Consider the following 24,683-nt stretch of genomic DNA (forward strand, 5'->3'; position numbering starts at 1 on the left):
ACGTTTCAGCCAAACAGGCATGTGTTTCTTGCTGCATTTCTTGCTTAACTTCCTCACGCAGGAGACATATCTATGTCCTAACCAATCTGTGTATCTCATCATACATTGCTTCATCGATTCTCTTGGATGTCTTCCCCAGTCGCTTTGACCCCGGGGAGAGTGCCCATTCCCTACCTTTTCTCACATAAAACTTCTTAACAGAAGGGGACTTTACCGGTGTGTGAAATGCAACATCGACGGCTCCTCCAAGTCGTCCATGTTGTTGGACTGAAGGGGTCCCCGTTCTAGTGCTGATTCTGGTCCTCAGCGGGTGACCCCCATAAGTGGCCAGCTGCAATTGGGGAGGCAGTACACGCGACAACAGGAGAAGAGAGGAGGCGCAAGTTCGCAGGAGAGAGGAGGCGCAGGTTCGAAGAGAGAGGGAGGGAGGGACGGAGGATGCGCAAGTTCGAAGAGAAAGAAAGAAAGAAAAAGATATATTAACGTCTCCTAAAGGCCGAAATGGCCCATGAGACCAAAACAAGGTACAACTGATGATGTTGATGTCTCATCATAACAAATCTGAAAGAAAGAATGAAAATAGTAACATCCTAAGAGACCTAAGAGCTGAAAGCTAAGAGAGAAATGAAATGAAATGATATATTAACGTCTCTAAGAGGCCATAGTGGCCTATGAGACCAAAACTGAGAGTACATCTGAGGTTGGTGTCTCATCAAAGAGAACAACTAAATGAGACTAAAAAGTACAATAAACTGATTGTCCTACAGTTATAAGAACAAAACTATAAGACTCCGAGATGATACTGAGTAGAAAATACTAGAAAATACTGATAAATGTATATCAGGTAGATCCATGTATGCTGATTAATTGAAGTGTTGCCCTGTCCTTAGATCAACTATCTCCGCCATGGGGCTATCTAGAATGGAGAGGTCGTAGAAGCGAGGTAGGCGCCTCCGATGCCGAGCAATAATGGCTCTAATCTGGCGATGGTGAGGATGCCGTGGTCGGGATCCTGGTGGGCGTGGCGGACGAGCACGACATAAGATAACTGCTCTATCAGTGGTGACTCCCTGGGAGCATGGTCGATGCCCTGATGGCCCAATGAAGGAGGTATCCGGAGGTGTGTGGACTGGGTTGCTGGTGCTAGTGCCGAAGAAATCTGTCAGGGTCCTCTGTCTAGGTACATCATGGCTCGGCCTCCTGTCTGCCAAGAGGGTCTCTCTGTGTCTCCTGAGCTCAAGTAGAAACAATCCCAGGCATCTCTGATCCTCAAACTCCATGACCCTGCGTAACGGCCCAAAACCCTCTCGGAAGAGGCAGTGATATCTCCCTCGGATCTCATAATAGACTGTACATCGGCAAATGTAGTGTTCCTCTGTCTCTTAGCTCACAAATGCGGTCATCCAAGATCTGATGCACATATCACCCAGTCTCAATCCGCAGCTGGTGTGATGAGGTCCGGATCTGTCCAATGGCACAAAGTATCCCATGTGATACGTGTACATCCATGATAGCCGGGCGGGTGATAAAATCATCCGGTGAGAGGTGTAGAAAATGGCTCTTGTAATGAGCCATTTTCGTGCCCAAGGGCTCAAGGGGGCTAGTCCATGTCCTCTCTGTGTCCACTCTGATGATATCCATCCTGATCACGCGGTTTTGCTCTGAGCGGGTGAGATCCAAAAATGGACCATCCAAACTGTACTGAAAGGGTGGTAGTGCCTCTATCTGCAAACCATGTAGGTCAAACCATGATCTCATCTGAGCGTACCAACAATGAGTATCTCCATCCTCTGCCAACTGTATGGATGAGGTCAATGCCAATCAGGAGTACCTCTGTTGAGGGAGCTCCCATAGCCGCTGTAAAAAGGTAACTGCCTGGAATAGGGTCTCGGTTACTACTGGTGGGACACCCAGCTCAGCCCGAACAATCTCATGTGGTACTGATGATTTGCTCCGAATCATGCGGGCAATCATCATAATCACTCGTCTCTCCATTTGCCTCCATCCCTCATCTGTCCCTCTTTGAGATCTGTGATGTATACTGGGTCCCCAAATTGGAGCTCCGTACAGGAGGGTCGGTGTGACAAGCGTATCAAATAGCCACAATTTGGTGCGTGGCTCCTGAAACTGTATGTGTTGCACACTACCTCTCAAGTGCCCCCAAGGCTGCATGCTCTCGAGCTAATCTAGCTGCTGCTGCCTCCTTCAGGGAGAAACGCGGTCCTGTGAAAGTAACTCCCAAGTAGACATATGACCTGACGTACTCTACCGGCTCCCCTCAGAAAGTGAACTGAGACTCTGATCTTGTCACCCATGCCTATGTGGTGTTAAACACCATAACCTTGGTTTTCCCAAGGTTCATTGTCAGATCTCTATCCACACAGAAAGCCTGTAATGCATCCAGATGTCTCTGTAATCCCGGGACGACTCTCCCATTGGAGAGTGACGGACCATTGGCCCACACCAAGGCCATCAGCCAACTACCAGACTTGAGTGCCACTGCCGGGCATGCCAGGCTGGCTAAGTACAAGAGGATCCAATTTTGTCAGAGAACCGTTTCAAGCATTTATCACAGCACCCACTTGTTGGCGATGAGCCCCCTCTAGTCACTACGAGGGTCCCTCCGGCTCCTTCGGTTCAACGGCCACTACCCCGCCGAGACTCCTCCAGTTCTCAATTTCCAATCAGGCCAACTGGCCCCACTGAACCCCAAGCGAGCCCCTCCCAGCACTCCCTCTATGATGGATCATTCGCAACCGCTCCCATCTCCCTCTTCTCTACCTCCCTACCCCCCCCCTCCTCCTCCTCCTCCCCCATCCTCGCTTCCGACTCTGGCCGCAACAATCCCCTCAGACCCACCCTCTTCCTCTGAGCCCACACTCCCCCCTCCCTCCGTCTCTCCAAAGCACTCCCATCGCCCTCCAGCGGCGCCCAATCCAGAGCAAAGGCAGTCGATGAGCTCTGTCCGCCGTTTGATTCATCGATGCTCGGAGCCACTAGAGATGACCATCGTCGCTTCCCCGCTGAGGGCTCTCCCGTCAGAGTCCCCAAGTGGGCCCTCCAGGATCTTGGGGCTACCTCTAGATACAGCTTCTTCCGATGTCTTCTGGCGGAAGGTTCAATTATTTTTGAGGAGACAATAGCTACCATTGGAATTTGTGTGGTGTTTCATACTCCAGACCTTCTATGCTAGAGAGTGGCGCAATGATCTTCCCCTTTCCCTTGAGTGCAGCCCGTGATCTTTCGAGGCCAAAAATTGTCCCAAAGCCTCTTCCAAAAATCCGAGAGAAAATGCTGGGAGAGATCCTGAAACTACCAATGTATTGTTGTTGCGCTAGATGCCGTCAATCTCTAGCATCTGAATCCTACAACCTAGCCGCGCACTGTATGAGAAAAAGGGGGCATCAGAGTCTCCTCCCGATCAGCAGGATCACGCCAAGCCCACTCTCTTGGGTCCCACTAGAAGCGCATGAGAGGTCGGCTCTCCATAGCCGCCAGAGTCTCTCCCTAGCCACCCTGGCCGATGGGGGGTCTATGTACCACTCATGTGCTTGAAATCTAATCACCCTCATCCTCTGTAAGGTATAGCCACTGAAATCCTCCAAGGAAGGCTCTGATTTCTCTAATCTACCATGGGGACCGATAGAAAAAGTGAGCAAACCACAACCCTCATCCACTCCATGGACTGCAAAATAGAATATCATGCCTAGTAAACACTCCTAGCCACGGGAAGGGGGGGGGGAGGGGGGTCTGGGATAAGTGTCAACCACTCTTGAGGAATAGCAGAGTTTATGTCAAGGCTAAGTCTGTCTCTACCTTGGATCCCTGCCAAGCCTCTCACCTGAACCTCTGGGGGAAGCTGCCTGTGTGCAAGCTAATCTCCAAGGGACATGGCAGGTCCTATGCTCAACGCGCCCCATGATACATGAGGTCGGGCCCCCAACATATGGCCACTGGGTAAACGGATCAGGGGGTTCCATATCAATGGCTACCAAAGATGCTCCTCTGGGGCTAAGCTAGCTGCCTAAGGGCTGGCTTGAGGTACTCCCAAGCTTGGAGTAAGCTAGCTGCAAATCTGCCCTCAAAAACTGGGCTAAATCTGCGGGCCCGCATCTTTGTGAAGATCCATCTGGTACTCTACGGCGGCCAGGGACCCCCTAGGCTCGAGGTACGGCCTCATATCCGAGCCAAGAGGAAGTCCTTCCAAGGCTCACCACCGAGAAGGAGTCCTCTAGCAATCAGCTTGCCCAGCAGGGCACTGCCCTAAATAGCGGGGTCAATGATGCCTAGGCTCCCTTTGCGGCGTGACTGAATCCATGCCACCTTGGCCCGGGCAAGGAGAGCTGTATGAATTTGTAAGTGTTTATGCATCGCTAACTCTGCACATAGAGCTGCGATGTGGCACTCCTTACGAACATATCAATGGATTTCAAATGCTTTGATTACAGGGGATTTCAATGATTTGCCTAACTTTCATGATAACACCTCTCACCACTCTCACATGATGTGTTCTAGAAAGCAAGATTGGGCTCAGACAATGACTTCTTTAGATGCATGTGATTTGTGGAGATAGCTCATGCCACATCAAAAGGGTTATACTTTCCATCATAATGTTGTTACGCATTATTGGGCATGCTTAGACATATGGTATCTTCTTCTCAATATGATGCATACACATATAAAATGTGGATTGATCACACATAGCGCCTCACTAATCATTTGCCGGTATGGCTTGGCCTGTACTTTGGCATGGCTAACAATGATTGTCCATTACCTCTAGCAGAAGGCTACTTATGATTAACATAATAATAACAATAGTTGTCACATGCTTGTTTCATTGATTTGGTACGTACAGTTGCACATCCCCTTACAATGCATATGCAAGAGGATGTAGATATTGCTTGGTTTAGTTTTGTACAGCGAATGCAGGTTGTGATACAAGACTATGGCAGATGGTATATGGGGGAGAATAGAAGACAAGTAGAACAAGTCAAAATTACAGTGCAAGAGTACATTGAAATTAGCCAGCTTAGAGAGCTAAATAATGATGAACAACAGCTGTTAACACAAGCTGAAAATTGCCTCCGCCATAATGATAATCATAAGCTTAATAAATGGCAAACTAGGGCGAGACACAAGCTACTACTTGATAAAGGCTCCTCGTCAAAATATTTTTTCAAAGGCTTGCATACTTGTAGACAAAAACAATGCATCACAAGGGTCAAAAGAACATATGGTACTTGGATATGCACTAAAGCTCAGCTTGTGGATGCTTGACATGAATACTTTTCTGTCATGTTTGATGCCCCTCTACCTCTTTCAAGGGAGGCTCTTGATGCGCGAGAACTTTTGTTACAGCAGGTTATGCATGTCATCACACAGCAAGAGGCTAACAACATGGATAAGCCCTTCAGAGATGGATAACTGGATGATGCTATAAAAGATCTAGGCAAATGGAAGTCTCGAGGGTGGTATGGCCTGACTGTGGAGTTCTTTCGAATGTTTTGGGATATCTTGAAATCGCCGATCTTACTTATGGTAAATCACTGTTGGAATGTTGGACAGTTGCTATGCTCATGGAAAGAAGGTTTGTGAAACTATATCAGATTGGTATCCCATCTCCTTAATGCCTGTCATATTCAAATTGGTCACCAAGATGCCTGTTAATAGAATAAACGGTGTCCTACATGCAGGTTTACATCCAACGCACTATGGATTTGTCCCTAGAAGACAAATCACTGACAATATAGCAAATGCATACACAAGCATTGATGCCAAGCATACTCAGCAGGATGTTCTCATTATGGAGGTAGACATAGCCAAGGCCTTTGACAGTGTGCATTGGGACTTTATAGTTTAGGCACCGGATAGAATGGGCTTTGGGCCTAGAATGAAAAATGTCATTTTCTAGCTTTACCACGAGGGAACAACTAAATGCATTTTGGGCGGAGAACTTTCAGCTTCTTGGCGTCTTGGCACTCACCAAATGCTCCTCTATATAGACAAACTGACACAAGATGGGCAACTTCATGGTCTTTCCATGGTAGATGGATGGTACACAGTTTGTGGCGCAGGCGTATGCTAATGACTCTTTCTTTTTTCCCAAGAATATGGAGGCTGACGTAAGGGCTCTCATGAAGCATTGACTCTCTATGGTTTCGATGCAGGATTGCATGTAAATTTTGAAAAATCCAAGTTGTGCTCTTTGAAAAATTATGAGTGGCATTGGATTTTGTGGCCAAGTCAGATCTTGCCACCTAATGAGATAGTTAGGCATCTGGGTTACCCCATTGGTTGGGAGTTGTCCTTGAAGGATGCGACTCAATGGGTGATGGGCAAATTGCACTATAAAATTGAATATTAGAAATTATATGCATGGCCTCTACATGTGTGATTGCAAATAGTGCAGTCAATTATAATGGCATATGTGCAGTTTTATCTTCCGCTACTACCTTGGTCGCGTAGACAAATTGACAATTTCATGTCTAAAGCAATGGAATGCCTATGGAAAACCAAAGCAAATAGAAAAGGGCTACGTTTGTTGAGACAAGAGCTCGTAGGTTTGCCCAAAATGCATAGTGGACTCAATGTCCTTAATATTCATTATTATATACTAGCAAGGAAGGCCACTCTTCTACCTAATTTTATAAAACAGGTGAAGCCATGGGTAAATATGTTGGGAGCTATGTGCAAAAACATGCGTATAGATGCACATGGACATTGGATTATCAATTATGATGATATAGGCTTTGGGCGTTTCACTGGCCGTATTCCAGGCTCTCCATATGCAATTGCTCTTATTCAAGATTGATGAGCTATCCTATGCCATCTACAATGGTTCGATAGGCCTCCGAATCGGGATAACTCAATGTTGCTGCAAAGTATTCATTGGAGCAAGGTTTTTTTCTTTTTCAAAAAGGAGACTTCTATTAAGTATGAAAAATTTTTACAAAATGGAGATTTCACACCAAGTAAGGGTGGAGATCTCAACCAATCAAGAGCCCTGTGCTGCCAATAGGGTCCCGAATGAGAGGACGTGAAAAAGATACCAATGTTCCGCTTCCAAGCCAGCACTGTGGGGCATAGGGTCTCCCAGCCAGCCCAAAGAATATGCATAGCTACCCCAAGAGGCCTACCATGCACATCTAAGATCAAATCATTCCACAGAATGGACTGCCGGTTAACTTCCTCTACTGAACGCGGGGGGATATGTACCAAAAAACTCCTCAGGCAGTCCCAGGCCCGTAGGAGGGACCTAACCAGGGGAGATGAAGGGGAGCGGTGAACTGCATCCGAAAAAATAAAGCGTGAGCTGAGAGTCCAATAACCTCCGCGAACAGGGACACACTTCGTGATCTACTGCATGAGAAAGTCCTTCCACGGCTCAGTGCCTGGGAGAAAGCCCCTAACAACCAGCTTACAAAGCAAAGCCTTACATTGCACCTCAGGGTCAATGATATTCAATCCCCCTTCCTGCTTAGGCCTGATAATGGTTTCCCAAACAACTCTAGCTCTGGTGTGTGCATTTCCATCAAGCCCTGACCAAAGAAAGTTCTGAATAAGGCGACGAAGCTGGCCAATGCAGCCCTTATGAAAAATCCAGCATGAAGCGATAAACCAAGTCGTGGCTAGCAAAACTTGGTTAGCCACCAAAGCTCTAGAGGCCAAGTCGAGCTTCCTCCTACTCCAGTGATGAAGTTTACTTTTAATGCTTAAGAGCACTGGAGCAAACTGTTGTGCAGGGGAGATGTCGACGCCCACCTGACAACCAAGGTATCTGGCAGAGCATCCTCTCTCAATCCAAGTAAAACCAACATCTGTACCCCAATCTACAAGAGGAGAATCACTGATCCAAAAACCAACTGGCTTATGCCAATTGATAGTAGCTCCTGCTGCCAAACAAAAGGCCTCCAAGGTTGTCCGGAAAGAACATAAACAAGCATGTGAAGCCTCAAGGAACAACGCCGTATCATCTGCTAACTCAGAGTCCAAAAACTCTTCCTCCGTGCATAAAGGCAGCCTGAGACCCACAACACCAGGGGCAGCACGAAGAAACCTGCTCATAGCCTCAACTACAATGAGATACAGTAAAGGGGCGAGGGGACAGCCCTGCCTCACTGAACGGAAAATCTGAAAACGCTCACCGCGCCCCCCACGGGCTAAAACAATGCTACGAGCCTCCCTGTATAGGCAAGACACCCCTCTGATCCAGTTTTGGGAAAACCCCATGTGTGCCATAGTGGCCTCCAAAAAATCCCAATCCACTCTGTCATAAGCTTTTTCAAAATCAAGCAAAAGAATGGCAAGAGGCTGCTGACTAGACTTTGCCCACTCGACAGCGAAACGGCTCTACTCTGGGATAACTATGAATGTACATTGTTTCTTCTAATGAGATAGTGGTTTCACTAAAAGAAAGTGTGCTTTTTCCCTGCTCTGTTTTTGAAATGGATTCGCAACAACATGCAGTCTACTCCCGTGTCATGGAGATAAGGTTCCGGAGGGAATGAATCCCAAGAGACTCAAAGAGTCGATAACTGTGAACCATGATAACCTTGATGTGCAGTACATGTTTGATATATTGCATCAGGATTTTGAGGAAAATCAGACTGCATGGGATAAACCTAAACCCACTTTGAAATACAAAATTTCAGTGCAGACTATACTGCCAAAAGTTAAGAACTTCTTAGAATGTGCGGTCATTTTGTTTTTTCTAGGAAAAATACCTAGTACAAATGATATTGTTCTAAACCTCTTGGGCTCCAATTTCATACATATCACCAAAGAACCAAGATTTTTTCTACCAATAGATGAAAATAGAATGCCCTAATGTAAATAACTTCAAAATCCAAATCAAAATCAACAAACACATCCAAGGCTCCAAAACCGTATGTTTTTCGAAGTGACCTCCTAATCAGCACCAGACACTTTTGGGCAGATTCCAATAGCTTAGAATAAACAAAAAAACGGAGCTAAGCCCTAGGCTAGTCTCCGGCAGCGGCACCAAATATGTTCAAGTCAAGAGCTTACCTTAGCCTTGCCGAAGCATGTGTCGTTAGGTCTTACCTTAGAGCCACAATTTGCAACTTCTTTACATGGGTGCGCTAGCTCGTCCATCGCTTCCTCACTCCATTGTCACACCAGAATGCTCCTTGTCAAAGTGGTAAGGAGAGAGCTCTCAATGCCTAGATGGAGGCAAGAAGAGAGAGTCTTTCACAATGGTTCTCCCTCACGAAAGACGGAAAAAGAAGAAGGGAATGATTGTGTGTTGCTTATTGTCAAAAATGACTTATATACAAGTGACTAGTTTTCACACTAGGCCAACCAAACTTAAAAATGGTCCGGCCTCCATTACTAGTCGTAGGCAAGTATGTACACTAAGTCCTTCGACTTTCCCTATTTGACATCAAGCGCATGGTAAGGACGCTTTATATGTTTGTGCGGGTAAGATGGCAAAACGCCTTACGGTAGGTTGGGCAAGCGAAACCATTCTAACCAACGGAGTGGTTAACATGATAGCGACCAAGCTTGTAGGGCAACAGTACGGACAACCCACAGGGCAGCTCTGGAGTTGATTTGCACAGCCTAAGCATGTGCAAAACAGCCTCGCCAAGGGGCCAAGTCTGGGGCACCTTTTTAGTCCGATGTGAACACGTTTACTGACTTTTCTGACACTATTGTAGGCTGGCTGACTAGACATGAATTTGTCTTTAGATAGGCACCCCAGTCCCCCATATTGTTCATCAAATATCCTGCATCTCAGTAGCTTTTTATGCACACCACCTTTTGTACTTCGAACATTTCAGTTGTAATTTCATACGTTGTACATTATACAAGACTTAGCATTGGGATTACTAGTGTGTGTTTGTATTTGCTTGCCTAGCACTCCACATCTATATCTATTAACGCAATCACAGCACTAATAGTCTTACATTGGTATCAGAGCCTAGGATACTTTCAAAATTCTCCTTTCCACTATCACATGTGATTTGCTTGCTCAAGAAGGCTAGATCATGGGAACAGTAGGGTTTGGAGAGACAATCTTGGGTTTGCTGATCCAAAGCTTTCAGTATGGAGTGGATGGCAAACATGGCCTGCTCACAAGCGACGGAGATGGGTGCTATTGCCTAACGGCTGGAGCGCATGGTGTACTATATGAAAGCCCACATGCCAGAGTCTTTTGTGATTCCAGAGACCCCAACCTCAAAGGACACAGTACCAGCAACAGAGGAGCAAGAATTATGACAACCCACAATTGTTAAGACCACAAGGATTTTTTTAGTGTGTGTTTGTGTTTGCTTGTCTTCCACTGCACATCTATCTTTGTTAACTCAATCACAGTGCATATGAAATGGGATACTTTCAAAATTCTCCTTTCCACTATCACATGTGATTTGCTTGCTCAAGAAGGCTAGATCATGGGAACAGTAGGGTTTGGAGAGACAATCTTGGGTTTGCTGATCCAAAGCTTTCAGTATGGAGTGGATGGCAAACATGGCCTGCTCACAAGCGACGGAGATGGGTGCTATTGCCTAACGGCTGGAGCGCATGGTGTACTATATGAAAGCCCACATGCCAGAGTCTTTTGTGATTCCAGAGACCCCAACCTCAAAGGACACAGTACCAGCAACAGAGGAGCAAGAATTATGACAACCCAGAATTGTTAAGACCACAAGGATTTTTTTAGTGTGTGTTTGTGTTTGCTTGTCTTCCACTGCACATCTATCTTTGTTAACTCAATCACAGTACATATGAAATGGCAGCACACATCCCCACAGATCATGTGCATGCACACAGACATTCTTGTGAACAATTTGATAATGATAAAGTATCACCACTGTTACCTGTATCCACACCATATCAGTGTCGCACATGAGTAGTTCGTATCCCATTGACAAGAACTGATCGACCAAAATAATTTTCTCTCTCCCCATCTTGTGAAAAGTTGGAGTACCCCATCCAACATCAATGGTGTTTACATTGCTTCCCATGTCAAAGACAGGAACACCATCCCAAAACAAAGCCTCCAATATCTGTGTATCCATTGCACCTTTACTCAACATCACAGCCACAACAAGTATCAGTTAAGTCTGTTTACAATTTCAACAACACACATTGTGTGGCTTCAAAAAGAGAAGACTTCAACAAGTGGGCAACCACATCCCCCATAATAATAAAATTTGAAGATGGACCCATGTGCATATATCATGTGTATTTACATGCTGAGCACCTGTTTATCAGCCACAAAGGAGAAGCCTAGAATGAATAGATCAGGTTTTCTTGCCAAAAAAGCAAAAAAAAAGGCTACCAATTCAGTTTTCTTAATGTAATCAACAAAACAGTTGACAAAAAGCTTCATGGTGAAATAAAATCGGCACTTGGTCTGGGGATATACCACCCACCTAAAAATACTAGCCATGGGACTTGAGCCTCTGTAAAAGCAATGAATAGCTCAGGTTTGCTTTCAAAAAAAAAACACTAAGCCTAGCAATGAATAGTTCAGGTTTTCTTTCTTAAAAAGGCAAAAAAAAAAAACCACCACCAGTTCAGTTTTCTTAATGTAGTCAACAAAACAGTTGACAACAAAAAGTTTTCTGGTTGAAATATAATATGCGCTTGGTCTTTGGGAAATAAACCACCCTCCTGAAAATCGATAGCCATAGGACTTGAGCCTCTTAAAACATCATCCACCACCATTTGTGTCACGTGCATCAACCATGTGAGGCCACATGGACATGCTCAGCAGGCTAAAGAGCAAGATTAGAGGCCAGGTAGGCACCATTTGTGAAACAATTGGCAATTGGCCAGAATGCAGTTGGCCCATTTGGCAACTGACCAACCCTACAGCAGCTGACCAGTCATCAGCAACCTATAAAGGGGCGGCTAAGGGATAAATGAGGACATCCATATGCCGGTATCTGCAAGTGCCAATCCTCAAAGCAGCAAGGGGGAGCAGTGGCTCAAAGAAGGGCATCCCTAAGGAGCCAGATTTAGCCCAGGAAACAGCTAGAACAACAGAAACATTTTGTTCATGCATGTAGCATTAACGCTAGCATGATGGGACTTTGGATTCGAGTCTAGCTCCCAGATCAGCATTGTATATATCCATGATTTGGCAAAATACATTAGATTAGGCATATCTTGTCTTGTTTTTTGTGTTAATAAGCAGTTAAGTGACTTCGTCATGTGATTAGTGTTTATTGGCAGGAAGATGTTGCATTAGAGTTACAGGAAGATGTTGCATTATCACGTCAGATGCTTGATATTTGGAGATCTCATGATTTCTCGCTGGTCTCGCAGAGCCTAGCCTCTACTCTCTGTGATATTAGCAACTTTTATCACATGTGTGCCCTTTCTAAGTGGCAAGAGGCCTTGGATATAGAAAGGGTTATTAAACGTAGACTAGCTGCCTTACAAAGAGAGCATGAGAAACATCCTCATGCTCACTGGGTTGCAGACTCTTTATGTATTGTTAGGGTAGAGCTTGATCACTCTCTTGTGCAGCGTGCGGAGTACCGCTACCATGCCCAAGAATCCTTTTGGACCCAAATGGGTGGTAGATGCAACAAACACTTCTTTGCTACTCACGGCCCATCTCATGCCAGAGATAGTGTTAGGTAGCTGCAGGATTCACATGGCACTCTTCATTCAGATCCTCTTGTGGTTAGAAGATTGCCATTGATTTCTATCGCCAACTTCTTAGCGTTGAGCTTGAGACTCAAGGCACAGAGGAAGGTTTGGAATGCATTGCCACATTTGATTACTGAGGAGATGTGTCCCATTCTAGATGCCCCTTTTTCCATGCAGGAGTTCACTCATGCTCTTCATGCCTTACCTCATGGGAGGATGGTCTCTCCCCTGTTTTTTTCATTACTTTTGGGACAAGATTCGGGCAAAGATCACGTCAGCTCTCCAAGAGATGTGGGACACAGGTTCTAGGCCTTCTTCTCTTACTCAGGGGCTTATCTTCCTTACCCCTAGGAGTGGGGATAAGTGTTAGAATTGTGCATCTCAGTGTTCTGGGGCTTCTACTATTTATCTAACATTTTATGGTATTTTTCCTATTTATTTGTCCTGTGAGCAGTCGGCCAGCTCACTGAGGCAATATATAAGGAGTTTCCCTTTATTCACTTCTTCATCCAATCCACTTGCACATAGTTCAACATCCAGTTGCTGGCCATTGCCATTGTAAAGCTTTACTGCTGTTATAAAACGTGATCTTGTCCAACTCTCTGTATCTCCTTTGCACTCTCTCATATGTTTACTATTTATGCTTGCACCTGTGCTTTCTCCTTCATGGTATCATACGCTTAGGTCCAGGCTGCTCCAAACCCTGCAAATCTGCCCACTTCTACTGTGCGTTTTGCCTCCATCACTTCTCCGGCTGTAGATCAGTCCATAGAGTTGCTGCGTTTTCAGTACCTTGCTGCGTTTCTGGTCCAGCCCTCTTCTGGTTGCTGTTGGCCAGCCCTAGAGGCTGTGTTTTTCTCTTCAGAGGCAGATCTTGAAGTGTTTTGGCTGCGTTTTCTCCTACAGAGGCTATATGGCCAGTTTTGGTGGCTGCGTTTTCTTCTACAGAGGCAAACGGTGGAGTTGTGGCTGTGTTTTCTGCACCGGCATCAGATTTGGTGAGTTCTCTTGCATGTGGAGTTGCCAGACAAGTGGCTGTACATTTTCTTCTTCCTCCACAAGTCCCTCTTGCCCTTTCGGTAGGCAGTTCCCGGTGGATCTTGGACTGTTTTGCTGCTGTCCCGCCTCTTTCTCTCTACGGTTTGAGAAAGGACTGATTGTTCCTAGTGCCTCGCTTCATTGGAAAGCACTTGAGAGAAGTGTTTGAGAGCTGAGATTTGTTCTTGCTGTCACGTGCATCCCGCACTTGGATGCCACGTAGACATATCTCTACAAAAGGTGCAGGACCTAGGATGGTAAATTGGTCCCATGTGAGCCCAGTCCGGGACGAGTCAACCAGGGATCCATCCCAATCATCCGAGGTCAGGTGTGCATTGTCCGCACAGGAGTCCAAGGTCATACTGGCCGACTGCTATTGGAAGGGAGTATAAATAGCCAAGGCCCATAATCATTGTGTTTTTTTTTTTTAAAAAAATTTCAAAAAGAGACTTCTATTAAGTATGAGAAAAACATACAACAATCACAGCTATAAGCCAGAAGAGAATAGAATCACCCCAATATGTAAGGTGATTTCAACCACTGAGGAGCATCATGATGCCACGTAAGACCTGTGGTACTAGAGGAGAAGAAGATGCCATGATCCCATTCCCGCATAAATATCACACACTTCGCCTGCGCAAAACGAGAGGGCCCCTGAATGCGAGCCCAAGTAGCCATAAGAGTGTGGATGATATCACCCCATATAGTACTAATGCACTGAGACCCAAAAATCTGGACACCCTCAATAGCCCCGTCATCTAGCTCTCCAGATCTGCCATGCTGTAATACTGGCAATAATCTCCCAACTGGTGTCAATCCTCTGTCTAGGGGGTGTATAATCAGAGTGAGGAACATCCTGTAATAAACCATGCTGGGCAATACCTCTACGAATGAAAAAAACAGAATCTGTAACATTGCCCTCATAAAAAAGTTGCGGACCAGACTGGGAGAGCCAAGAAACTGCCCCCCAAGTCACATGCATGGCTCGGCCACTCAATTTGCCCATAAGTTGGGCTACAGGACCCCAAATCTGCTGTGCAACGCTGCACCCCCATAGACAATGTTGTACGGACTCAGAATCTACCGCACATCTAGGACAGGAAGGTGCTACACCGAAAACTGATCTCCACTGATTGGTGGGGAGACCACGAATAACCAAAAGAAATGAGAGATCTGTCTCCTTCTGTATGAGTGCCAAAGTCTATGCCAATATATGCGCTGTATCACTGGAGAAATATCATAGCTCTCCCAATGAGGCCTAAGAGTAGGGATCCTATGCATCTGTCGAGTGAGGAGAAGCCTGGCATTCCGAACAGTGAAACTGAAAAAAGGAAGGCTTTTCAAAGGATCGAAGGCATCAATCCACTCCCACTCTCTTGGATCCCACTAAAGATATCTGATAGGACTGCCACCATATAGCCACAAACACCAAGTGCCATGAGTCACTATCTGAGGAGAAGGGTCAATGAACAAGTGCTTCCCCGAACGACCAACAATCCTCACAGGACTAAGCCTAGTGTTTGGTATGATCTCCTCCATACTACATCTCCTCAATCTCCCACCAGGCATGATAGAATACATGAGGAAATCTGTATCCTCCTGGCGTGGTAGAGCAATGACCTGCAGAACATGATGTTGCCTAATTGTTCATTCGGCATTGGTACCCGATTGGCGACATTCCTAGGACCATAGTGTCAGACCGAGATGCCAAGTTTACCAGTCATTTTTGGAGGACATTGTTTGATAACTTAGGTACTAAATTGAATTTTTCCAGTGCATTCCACCCACAGACGGACCGCCAGACAGAGATATACAACCAATTGGCCTTTGATGTGCTGAAGTGTTATGTCCATGATCAGCAAGGTAAGTGGTAATCTTATTTGCCTTTAGTTCAAGCTGTTTTGAATGATTCTTTTTCTTCAGCTATTGGCAGGACTCCATATGAGGCAGCAAGAGATTTTAGAATCGGTTAAAGACAGGTTGGCTAAAGCGCGAGAGGCCTACACTCGACAGGCCAATAAAGACCAAAGGGATATGAAGTTTTCGGAAGGGGATTGGATTTATCTTCGGATTATGAAGCAAAGGTTGAAGCAGGTGGGCAAGCAATGCCCAAAGTTGTCTTTCAGGAGCTTCGGACCTTTTTCCATCCAGAAGAAGATTAATGAGGTGTCTATGCAGTTAAAGCCACCTCCGAGTTGGACTATGCACGATGTGTTTCACGTCAATTGGTTAAAGCCATATGCAGGTCCGATCCCTTCAGAAGTTTTTTTCCGAGAAAAGATCCTTTCATTAGTTATAAAAAAAGCCCACTGGGCTACAAAACCCCTCTCCTGCTCATAAGAAGGCAGAGCAGAGATCCAATCAAGGCAGCTAGGGAGACTCTCCATAGGTGCAAAAAAGTACAAATAAAAGTACAAATAGCTGAGAGGCTATATCATACAATAGGAGGGGGGGAAATCCAAACAAGTGGCCTATAGTGCCAGCGGGGGGTACCCGCGTGTAGAGTATAGAAAGGGCCGCACCAAGTGGTGTGGAAGGCCTGGATCCGCAAGATCGCTCGATCCGAGTCGCCCCGGATGCGGTCATACTGTCCTCGCACGGTGTGAATCAACTCCTGCTAGATAGCCCGAACAGTCTCTGCTGGTGGCTCCAGTCTCCCCTCAAAGGCCCTGAAACAACGGGCTCTCCAGGTGAACCATATGGTGAGGCTGCTGAGGAGCTCCCATCGTATATCCCTCTCCTGTGTCCAGCCGGCTGTCGAGAAATCCGGTGAAGGAACAAGGCGAGGCTGGCCCCCAATGAATCTGATGGCCTGGCTGTCCTGCTTCGTCTCGTATCCCAGAGCTGGCCCTGACGAAGTCGACCAAGCAGCGGCTCCCCACGTATACATGCCCTTTGGAGAGAGGGGGGCCAAAATGCGCAGCATCCTCAACCAAATCTGTTGCGCCTGTGGACAGTCCCATAGGCAATGTCTCTGTGTCTCCAATGGGTGGCCGCATCGAACGCAGGCCGGCGGAAGGCCACTGTAGACAAGCCAGGTGCCAACTGCAGAGCCCCTGCGGGCAACCAGCCACTGGAAAGCCGAAATCCTGCGTGCCTGTCTGCTAGCCAAGAGCCTGGTCCAACAATCCTCCAGGAACTCCCGTGAGAGTCCCTGAAGCCACCAGTGCTCCAATGCAACTGGAAAGACCGTCCTCCTCGCAGTCAAAATATGCCTCCCCAAACGAACAATGTACTGGAAAAAGGTGATCTCTGTGGCCTCGGGGGACGCATAAGAATCATGCCACTCGTACTCGCCAGGGTTCCACTGGAGTCGGGCCAAGGGGCACGCAGCATATGCCCATATGCGCCAATCAGAGTCCACATCTGCAGGGTCTGGATCAATATGCCACTTCTGAGAAGCGGCGGCCACTACCCGTATCCTCTGAAAGATGCACTCTGCAACCAAAGGCGACTCCGTCTCCACTCTCTGAAGTCTGCCCTCATCCTGTATCTCATAGTAGAGGCATCTACCATCCTCAGTGCAAGCTCTGACAGCAATCAGGATCTCCAATTGTGTAAAGGCTCCCATCCACCGTGGGGCCGCTGGCTCGAAAGGCGTGAACCACTCCTCAGTGAGTGCCTCCTGAATGTCATCCCTCATAATCAGCCCCCCTCTGAAGTGACTCAGCCTCTCTGCCTGGATCTCCTCCGGGAGACTGCAAAAGGCCTGCCAATCTCCAAAACTGCGCGTTGGGCCTGCCGCCAATGGTCCCAGGCTAGACGAGGCCGAGAACCCAGCATATGACCCTCCTCTGTGCGTACCGCGGAGCTCCAGATGAGCGACTGTCTGGCCCGCTCCTCATCACAAGTGGGAGGTCTCTGAGAAAGCCCCGGTCTCAGCAACTCCCAACCTCGCAAGATACTCAAGGCAAATCTGTCCTCCCATCCTCTACTGAGGCTTGTCCTCCTCATCTCTGTGAAGATACACCGAATCTCTGGCGCCCAAGTGCCCCCTGCTGGGGGAGCTCTAGCTTGCAGCCGCCACTGAAAAAGAAGCTCCTTCCAAGGCTTATCGCCTGGAAGCAACCCCCGAACAATAAGCTTCCCCAGCAAGGCTCTACTTTGATCAGCGGGATCTATAATGCCCAAGCCCCCCTGGGCCAACGGAAGAGTAATAACTGCCCAAGCAACCTTAGCCCGAGCCGACTAACCACCCCGCTCAGACCAAAGAAAGTTCCTGATCAGCCTCTGTACCTGGCTGATGCAAGAGCTCAAGAAAATCCAGCAAGACGTGATATACCACATAGTCGCTAAAAGCACATGATTTGTCACCACCATCCTCCCAGCCAAGGATAGCCGAGCTGTACTCCAATATAAAAGCTTCTTCCGAATGCTCAGAAGAAGCGGGGCGATCTGCTGCTCAGGTGACAAATCAAGTCCAATCTGGCATCCCAAATACCGCACTGCTGTGCCAGGAGGAATCCATCTAAAACCCGGGTCTGGGCTCCATGCCAGAGCGGGAGTGCTACTGATCCAAAAAGCCAATGTCTTGCGCCAATTGATCAATGCTCCCGAAGCCACACCAAAAACCTGTAGCGACTGCTCTGCCCTCTGTAGATTGGCCTCCTGGCCATGCAGACACAATCCCGTGTCATCAGCAAACTCAGAATCGAGCAGGTCCTCTCCCCGGACTGGAAGCTGGAGTCCTCTCAAACCAACCTCCTCTGCTATCAGATACATGCTCATGGCCTCTGCAAAGAAAAGAAAAAGAAACGGGGCGAGAGGGCATCCCTGACGAACTGATTTGGTCAACTCAAAACTCGGCCCCCGCCCTCCTGCCATCAACACCTGGCTACGAGCTGTGGAATATAGAGCCGCCACTCCTCAAATCCAGTCTGGCTCAAAACCCAGGCGAAGCATAGTGCCCTCTAGAAAACCCCAATCGACTCTATCGCATGCCTTCTCAAAATCGAGAAGCATGACGACCAAGTCCTCACCAAGAAATCTAGCTCGGGCCGTCGCCTCCCAGAAGATCCAAATGTTGTCAAGGATACTGCGCTCCTTGACGAATCATGTCTGGGTAGCATGAATCAAATCCCCAAGGAAGGGCTGGATCCTCAAACTCAAGGCCTTTGCTAGGACCTTGTAGACAGTATTGAGGATTGTAATAGGCCTCCAATGCCGAATATCATCTGACACTCCCTCCCCCTTGGGGATAAGAAAGATCAAGCCCTCTGAAAAACTCTGTGGCATCACCCCAGTGTCAAAAACATACTGAAAACCCCTACGGAGGCCTGGCCCCAAAGGGTCCCAATAGCGCATAAAAAAGGCAGGCGTCAATCCGTCCTCCCCCCCAGGGCAACTATGATGCGGAAGGACCCTCAAAGCCTCAACAAGCTCATCCTCTGAGAGGGGCTCACCCAAAACTGTGCGCATACGATCTGTGACTCTCCTTTGCACATGGGCCCACATAGTCTATCTGCAAGCATCACGTGCCTCCGTGGCTGGCTCCGCTGAAAGCATGTCTCTATAGAACTCAGTGGCAATAGCTCTAATCTCCCCGGGCTTAGTGGCTAACGATCCGTCCTGCCTCCTGAGCTGGCGTACTCCTGCTCGAGCATGGCGGGGTCCGGTGATCTCAAAAAACTCCCCAGTCACTCTATCACCAAGTTGCGTCCACTAAGAGGCCTAGCAATGATAGTAGAACTCGTGTCTCTGCTCCTCTGCCTCTCTAACCTCATGGCGTGCCTGGCTCAGCTAGGACACCACCCACTCACATGTAGGCTGCTGCTCCTGAAGACGCTAGAGCAAAGCAAGGCTACGTCTCAAGCGACGCTCCCGCTCTCGTGTCTCTCCCAGCCGTGTCAAGGCTGTAGCGTGCAAAAAAGAGCCGAGCTCGATGAGTCCCTGGGCACACTGGCCTGCTGCATCCAGGTCAAAGCTCTGGCTATCATGCCATATCCTCTCAATGTCCTCAAAAAGACTCGGGTCTGTAAGTATCCTCTCTGGGATCCTCAACTGCAAGCTGGTCCCCTGTGTCCTCTCCTCAAGTGTCAAAATAACTGGCGCATGGTCTGAAAAAGAGCTGCCAATGAGAATGCCAACGGAGCCACCACGCTCCCCGAACCTGTTGCCCACATAGAAGCGATCAATCCGTGATAGATTAGTCCCTCCCTGCCGGCGATCCGATCGAGAAAAACTAAGACTGTACTGAGAACGGGAGAAAGCCTCATGCTGCCATGCATCAGTGATCCGCAGTGTCGTACAAAATCGCTCCCAAGCTGCAAGCTCCGTACCGTGCACTGTAACATGACTGCCTCCCACCCTATCGGCCGGGTCCTCAAGCATGTTGAAGTCTCCCCCGACACACCAATGTGCGGCCTCGGGCAATGCATCTGTAACAAGGGTCCAGAACTCTGCTCTGGCACTAGCATGATTGGGCGCATAGACATTGAGCACACCAAAATGCTCATCGTGCATCCTCAGAATAACATACTGCGCTCTACCAGGCACAATGACCCCGCGATCCACAATGGCCTGCCGCCATACATCCGCAATGACCATACATACTCCTCCCTGCCTACCCAAGGGGCCAAAACCTGCAGACCAAAATGTGTCCTATCTGCCAGGCATCACCGAACCATATCTCCGAATCCTGCTCTCACTCAAATGGTGCTCCTGCATCATCAAAATATCAATACTGCCCCCAACCACGTATCTCTAAAGCTCCTGCCTCAAACAACCACGATAACGTACATAGCAAGGTGGTTCCAAACGTTATGTACTGTACGGATCCGTACGTACTGTACGTTGTTTGGTACGGAAAAAAATTTTAAGGTACGTAAAAATACGTACCATTGGTAAAAATACATAAAATCTCAGAAATTTCAGCCACCTACATAAAATTTCAATCCATGTCCACATTGACATATAAAACTTTCGAAATAGAGACACAACAAGGTCAAAAACCTACTAATTCAAAAGTGAGAAATTAGAATCACAAGTCAATGCATGATTACTCTGACAAATTCAATGCACAATGCCATACAATTTCAATCAAGATTCAGCAATCATGCAATGCATAATATTTAGTGGGCAGCTCAGCTCTGAGAGAGAGAGAGAGAGAGAGAGAGAGAGAGAGAGAGAGAGAGAGACTTGAAGGAGAGAGAGGCTGAGAGCTCTATGCACGGTCCACAGAGGGTGGGCTAAGGCTATGAGAGAGAGAGAGAGAGAGAGAGAGAGAGAGTTATGTTGCTGCCTTGGGGGCCTGAGCAAGGGTGGGTGGGGAACGCACCGGGAAAGAGGCGAAGCGAAAGGAAGGCGGCGGCGACGGGAAAGAGGCAACAGTAGCGAAGAGAGAGAGAGAGAGAGAGAGAGTGCGACTGTAGAGGCCCTTACCGGAAGGTGTGCGCCGTACGGAGTCCAGACGCTATCGCAGGCGAAACCCAAAAAAAAAAAAAAAGTTTATCGCAGGCGAACGGTTATCTTGCAGGCAAGCAAAGCAGAGCAAAGCCCCCCCCCCCCCCCCCCAAAAAAAAAAAAAAAAAAAAAAAACGGCGTACGGATCAATCCGTACGTACGGATCCTCGTACGGTACGGATGTACGGTACGGATTGGATCCGTACGTACGTTTTGATCCAACCTTGGTACATAGTGTGCGCCGCCAAGGCCCTGTACATTCCATGAGATGATCCTCATGGATGCCCTGCTGAGGTGGAGGCTGTCTCAGCCATACGGCGGGCCTTCGCAAGCGGCTTGGATGGAGAGTAATCCCCATCCGAGCGGCTACGAATCTTCCCACCCGGTGTGCTGCAAGAGTCTCGGACCAGGCACCAGTGGCTGTGTCCCATAGCGACTGCCTCCCGCTCGGAGAGAGAAACCTCATGTATGCATACATAGCCAGGGTCTCGCGCTAGGTCTGCCACTATGCGAACCACCAAGTGTCGATTCTCGGAGGCATCCGCACTCCCGGTATCAAAGAAATGTGCCAACTTCCAGAGTCGGCCTATCACGTCTGTCATCTCCAAATCACTCACATGGTGAGAAAACTCAACTGCCTATGTCTGCAAAATACTAAGAGCGAGATCCAAAGTCCACTCCCGGTCGCTAATGCCGCAAAGAGGGAAGGAGAAGGCCACCGCTGAATCAAGTGCCTCCTTCCCTCGGGCCGGAGGTATCACCACATGAACTCTGATGGGTGCTGGCTCATGGGGGCCCTCCGCTCCAAAAAGGCGTGTAAAGGAGTAGTCGAAAGCCTCCGAGCACTGTCTAGTGTCGAGACTACTCAGCCGACTGCGGATAGAGGATATCCGTGAAGCACGAATCGGCATGGTAGGTCTCCTCTACGGTGTACGAGCAAGGTCGGTGCTCAGTGCCCGCCGGACTGTACGTGAGCGCCAGGGTACTGCCAGTGCCTCCCGGGGAGCTGAGGCGAGCGGAGGGGGAGGAGGGGGGGGAGGAGGGGGTGGGGAAGGAGACGCTAAAAAAGCGGGAGCAGGAACGGGAGGAGGCGAGGGTGGAAGCGAGGCGGGAGGGGGGGCGGGGGAGGGGGAGGGGGAGGGGGGGGTGCTGGCATCTCTTGATCCTCAGTCTGCGCTGGGGTCTCCTCCTGGAGGGGAGCAAAGTTGTTCCTCACTGGAACCCAATGATGCTGAGGCTGTGTCTTCTGCTGCGTCAGTCTCTGGGCATGCTACTGTGGCTGTCTCCCTCTACGGCGCCCCTGTGCAGGCTGCCAATCAGAGGTCTCTGTGGGCTGAGCAGGTGTCCCGGAGGCTGCCTGCAGAGCCGCATCTGTGGGCAAGCCATCGGAGGTCTGCTACTGCGGTGAAGGTCGAGGTCTCCTACGAGGGCAGACCTTGGCCAGGTGGCCGACTTGCCTGCATATAAAACACTGGTTTGGGGGCCCCGAAAACTCCACTCTCTGATCGATCCATCCCCCCCCTATCCTAGGTAACTGAATGACCTTCGGAAGGGAGGAGATGTCAGGAACCAAAACTCTGACCGAAGGAAGGCCAGCTGCTCTAGCCACCACTGAAGCTGCTGTGGGGCCAGTCTCAAGCACCCAGCCCACCAATGATCCTATCCTAGAAAGGAGCGGAAGGTACTTGCGGCGAAGTCCAGGAAAGCAAACTGTGACATGGAATAGGCGCTCTCCCTCCTCAGTCGCTGCTGGGTCGAAACCATGCTGCCAATGTCTGAAAAAGGCCCGAGCGCCCCTGATGTCAAGGGGACTCATGGCTAGGACCTGGGCCACGCTCTGGGCTCTCTCGAACTCAATCTGGTAGTGTCCGCGGCCCAGTAACTGAACGTCCAGGATCTTGCCCACATCTGCAAGAAGGCGGGCCTGGAGAAGATCTCGGATCTCCCCTCTGCTGGGGCGAGTGCCAACTATACGGCAAATGGTGGAATGTGCCTAGAGGCGTTCCACCTCTGCGGCGAGGCTCGCTTCCTCTTCTGGCGAAAGAGAAAGCCTGATGGGGGTATCCTCAGGGGCGGGCGAGGGGGCTGCGGAAGAGTCCCTCTGAGGTGGGGCAGGAGGAACCTCCATCAAAGTCTGAAGCTGAGTCGAGGGCGAAGCGAAGACGGAGGGTCCTGCAAGAACCAAGCTGCACGAAAAAGCGGAGCGCGGAGGGGAAGAGGGGGAAGGGCGGAAGACAAAGGGTGAGGGGCGGAAGACAGAGAGGGAGGGGCGGAAGACAGAGGAGGGCGGAAGACAGAGGAGGGCGGAAGACAGGGGCGGGAAACGAGCAGCGGGGAGCGAAAAGGGGGCGGGAAAAGCGCGAAAGGGGGGCGGGGGCAGGCAGGGGGCAGGACACGGAGGAAGGGGGAAGCGGGGGACGTGAAGGAGACGGGGGCAAGCGGGCAGGGGCGATGGGCGCGAAGAGCACAAGGGCGCGGAGAGGGGGGTGCGAGCAAGCGGGGAGACGCGAAGGCTCGAAGGCGGGGAGGGGGGGTGCAAGCAAGCGGGGAAGGGCGAAGGCAGCTCGAGGGGGGGGGGGGGGGGGGGGCGAAAGGTTCAGCGAGCGCGTCGATGATCCCTTCAGAAGTTAAAGACGAGGCGGAACCAAATATTGTTGATGAAGCAGAAGTTATGATTCCATAACAAATCCTTCTGCACCGTTTCAAGCATGGCTCAAGCCGAAGACAAAGACAATTCCTCGCGAAGTTTCAGGACCGAGGGACCCATGAAGCAGTATGGCTTGACAAAGATTTTTTCGAAGACTATCCGGCATTATTGACGGATTATTTGGAGGCTATGCAGCTTCCGTCAAGTTAAGCAGAAGGGGATGCCACGTGCATCCCGCACTTGGATGCCACGTAGACATATCTCTACAGAAGGTGCAGGACCTGGGATGGTAAACTGGTCCCATGTGAGCCCAGTCCGGGACGAGTCAACCAGGGATCCATCCCAGTCGTCCAAGGTCAAGTGTGCATTGTTTTGCACAGGAGTCCAAGGTCAGGTGTGCACTGTACTGCACATGAATCAATGCCAGTCCGCGCTGTGAGTCTCCCTTTGGAATGATGACAGTGATTCTGTGTATCTAGTATGGTACCAGATGCCAGATCATTGTGTAGTTAGTTAGGGTTTGCTTTTAGAACAAGGGGCCAGCACAAAGGGCTACCCTGGGTCTGTGTGTGGGCATGGGGATAGTGTGAAACCACCCCATGAGGGCCAGGAAGGCCCTGGCTGAACCCACCAGCCATGGAGGGGCTGCAGGACAGCCCTAGGGGCAGGCTAGGACAAACATACAAGAGATGCAGCCTTTGAAGGCTGTAGGGAATACAGGCTGCCCAGTCCCCAAAACATCAAATATTCAGTGTCCAGCCTCTTGGAATTCAGGCGCATGATGCCCAGCCTACAAGGGAAAAAGGCGCAGACTTTCATGTGTTGTTTTTTCAGCATTTAATGCTGATTTAATAGTTGTGGACAAGGACTGACGCTGGCGCCTGATTATCTACTGGCCGACTGCTATTGGAAGGGAGTATAAATAGCCAAGGCCCATAATCATTGTGTTATCTCACAATTCACCAAGTGC

The 24,683-nt window shown here is 49.0% G+C and overlaps 1 protein-coding gene across 1 annotated transcript in view; it reads right to left on the reverse strand.

Moving 5' to 3' along the window:
- The window catches only part of LOC147636447 (arabinosyltransferase XEG113-like), a 113,701-nt gene that overhangs the window by 62,141 nt on the left and 26,877 nt on the right, over nucleotides 1–24,683 (reverse strand). Inside the window, exon 3 of the mRNA XM_086801885.1 lies at nucleotides 10,842–11,047. Coding sequence (XP_086658011.1) covers nucleotides 10,842–11,047 — 206 coding nt within the window. The remainder of the gene's footprint in view (nucleotides 1–10,841; nucleotides 11,048–24,683) is intronic.

Source organism: Cibotium barometz, chromosome 8, assembly GCF_041138505.1.
Source record: "Cibotium barometz isolate CiBa-2024 chromosome 8, ASM4113850v1, whole genome shotgun sequence".
Classification (NCBI taxonomy): domain Eukaryota; kingdom Viridiplantae; phylum Streptophyta; class Polypodiopsida; order Cyatheales; family Cibotiaceae; genus Cibotium; species Cibotium barometz.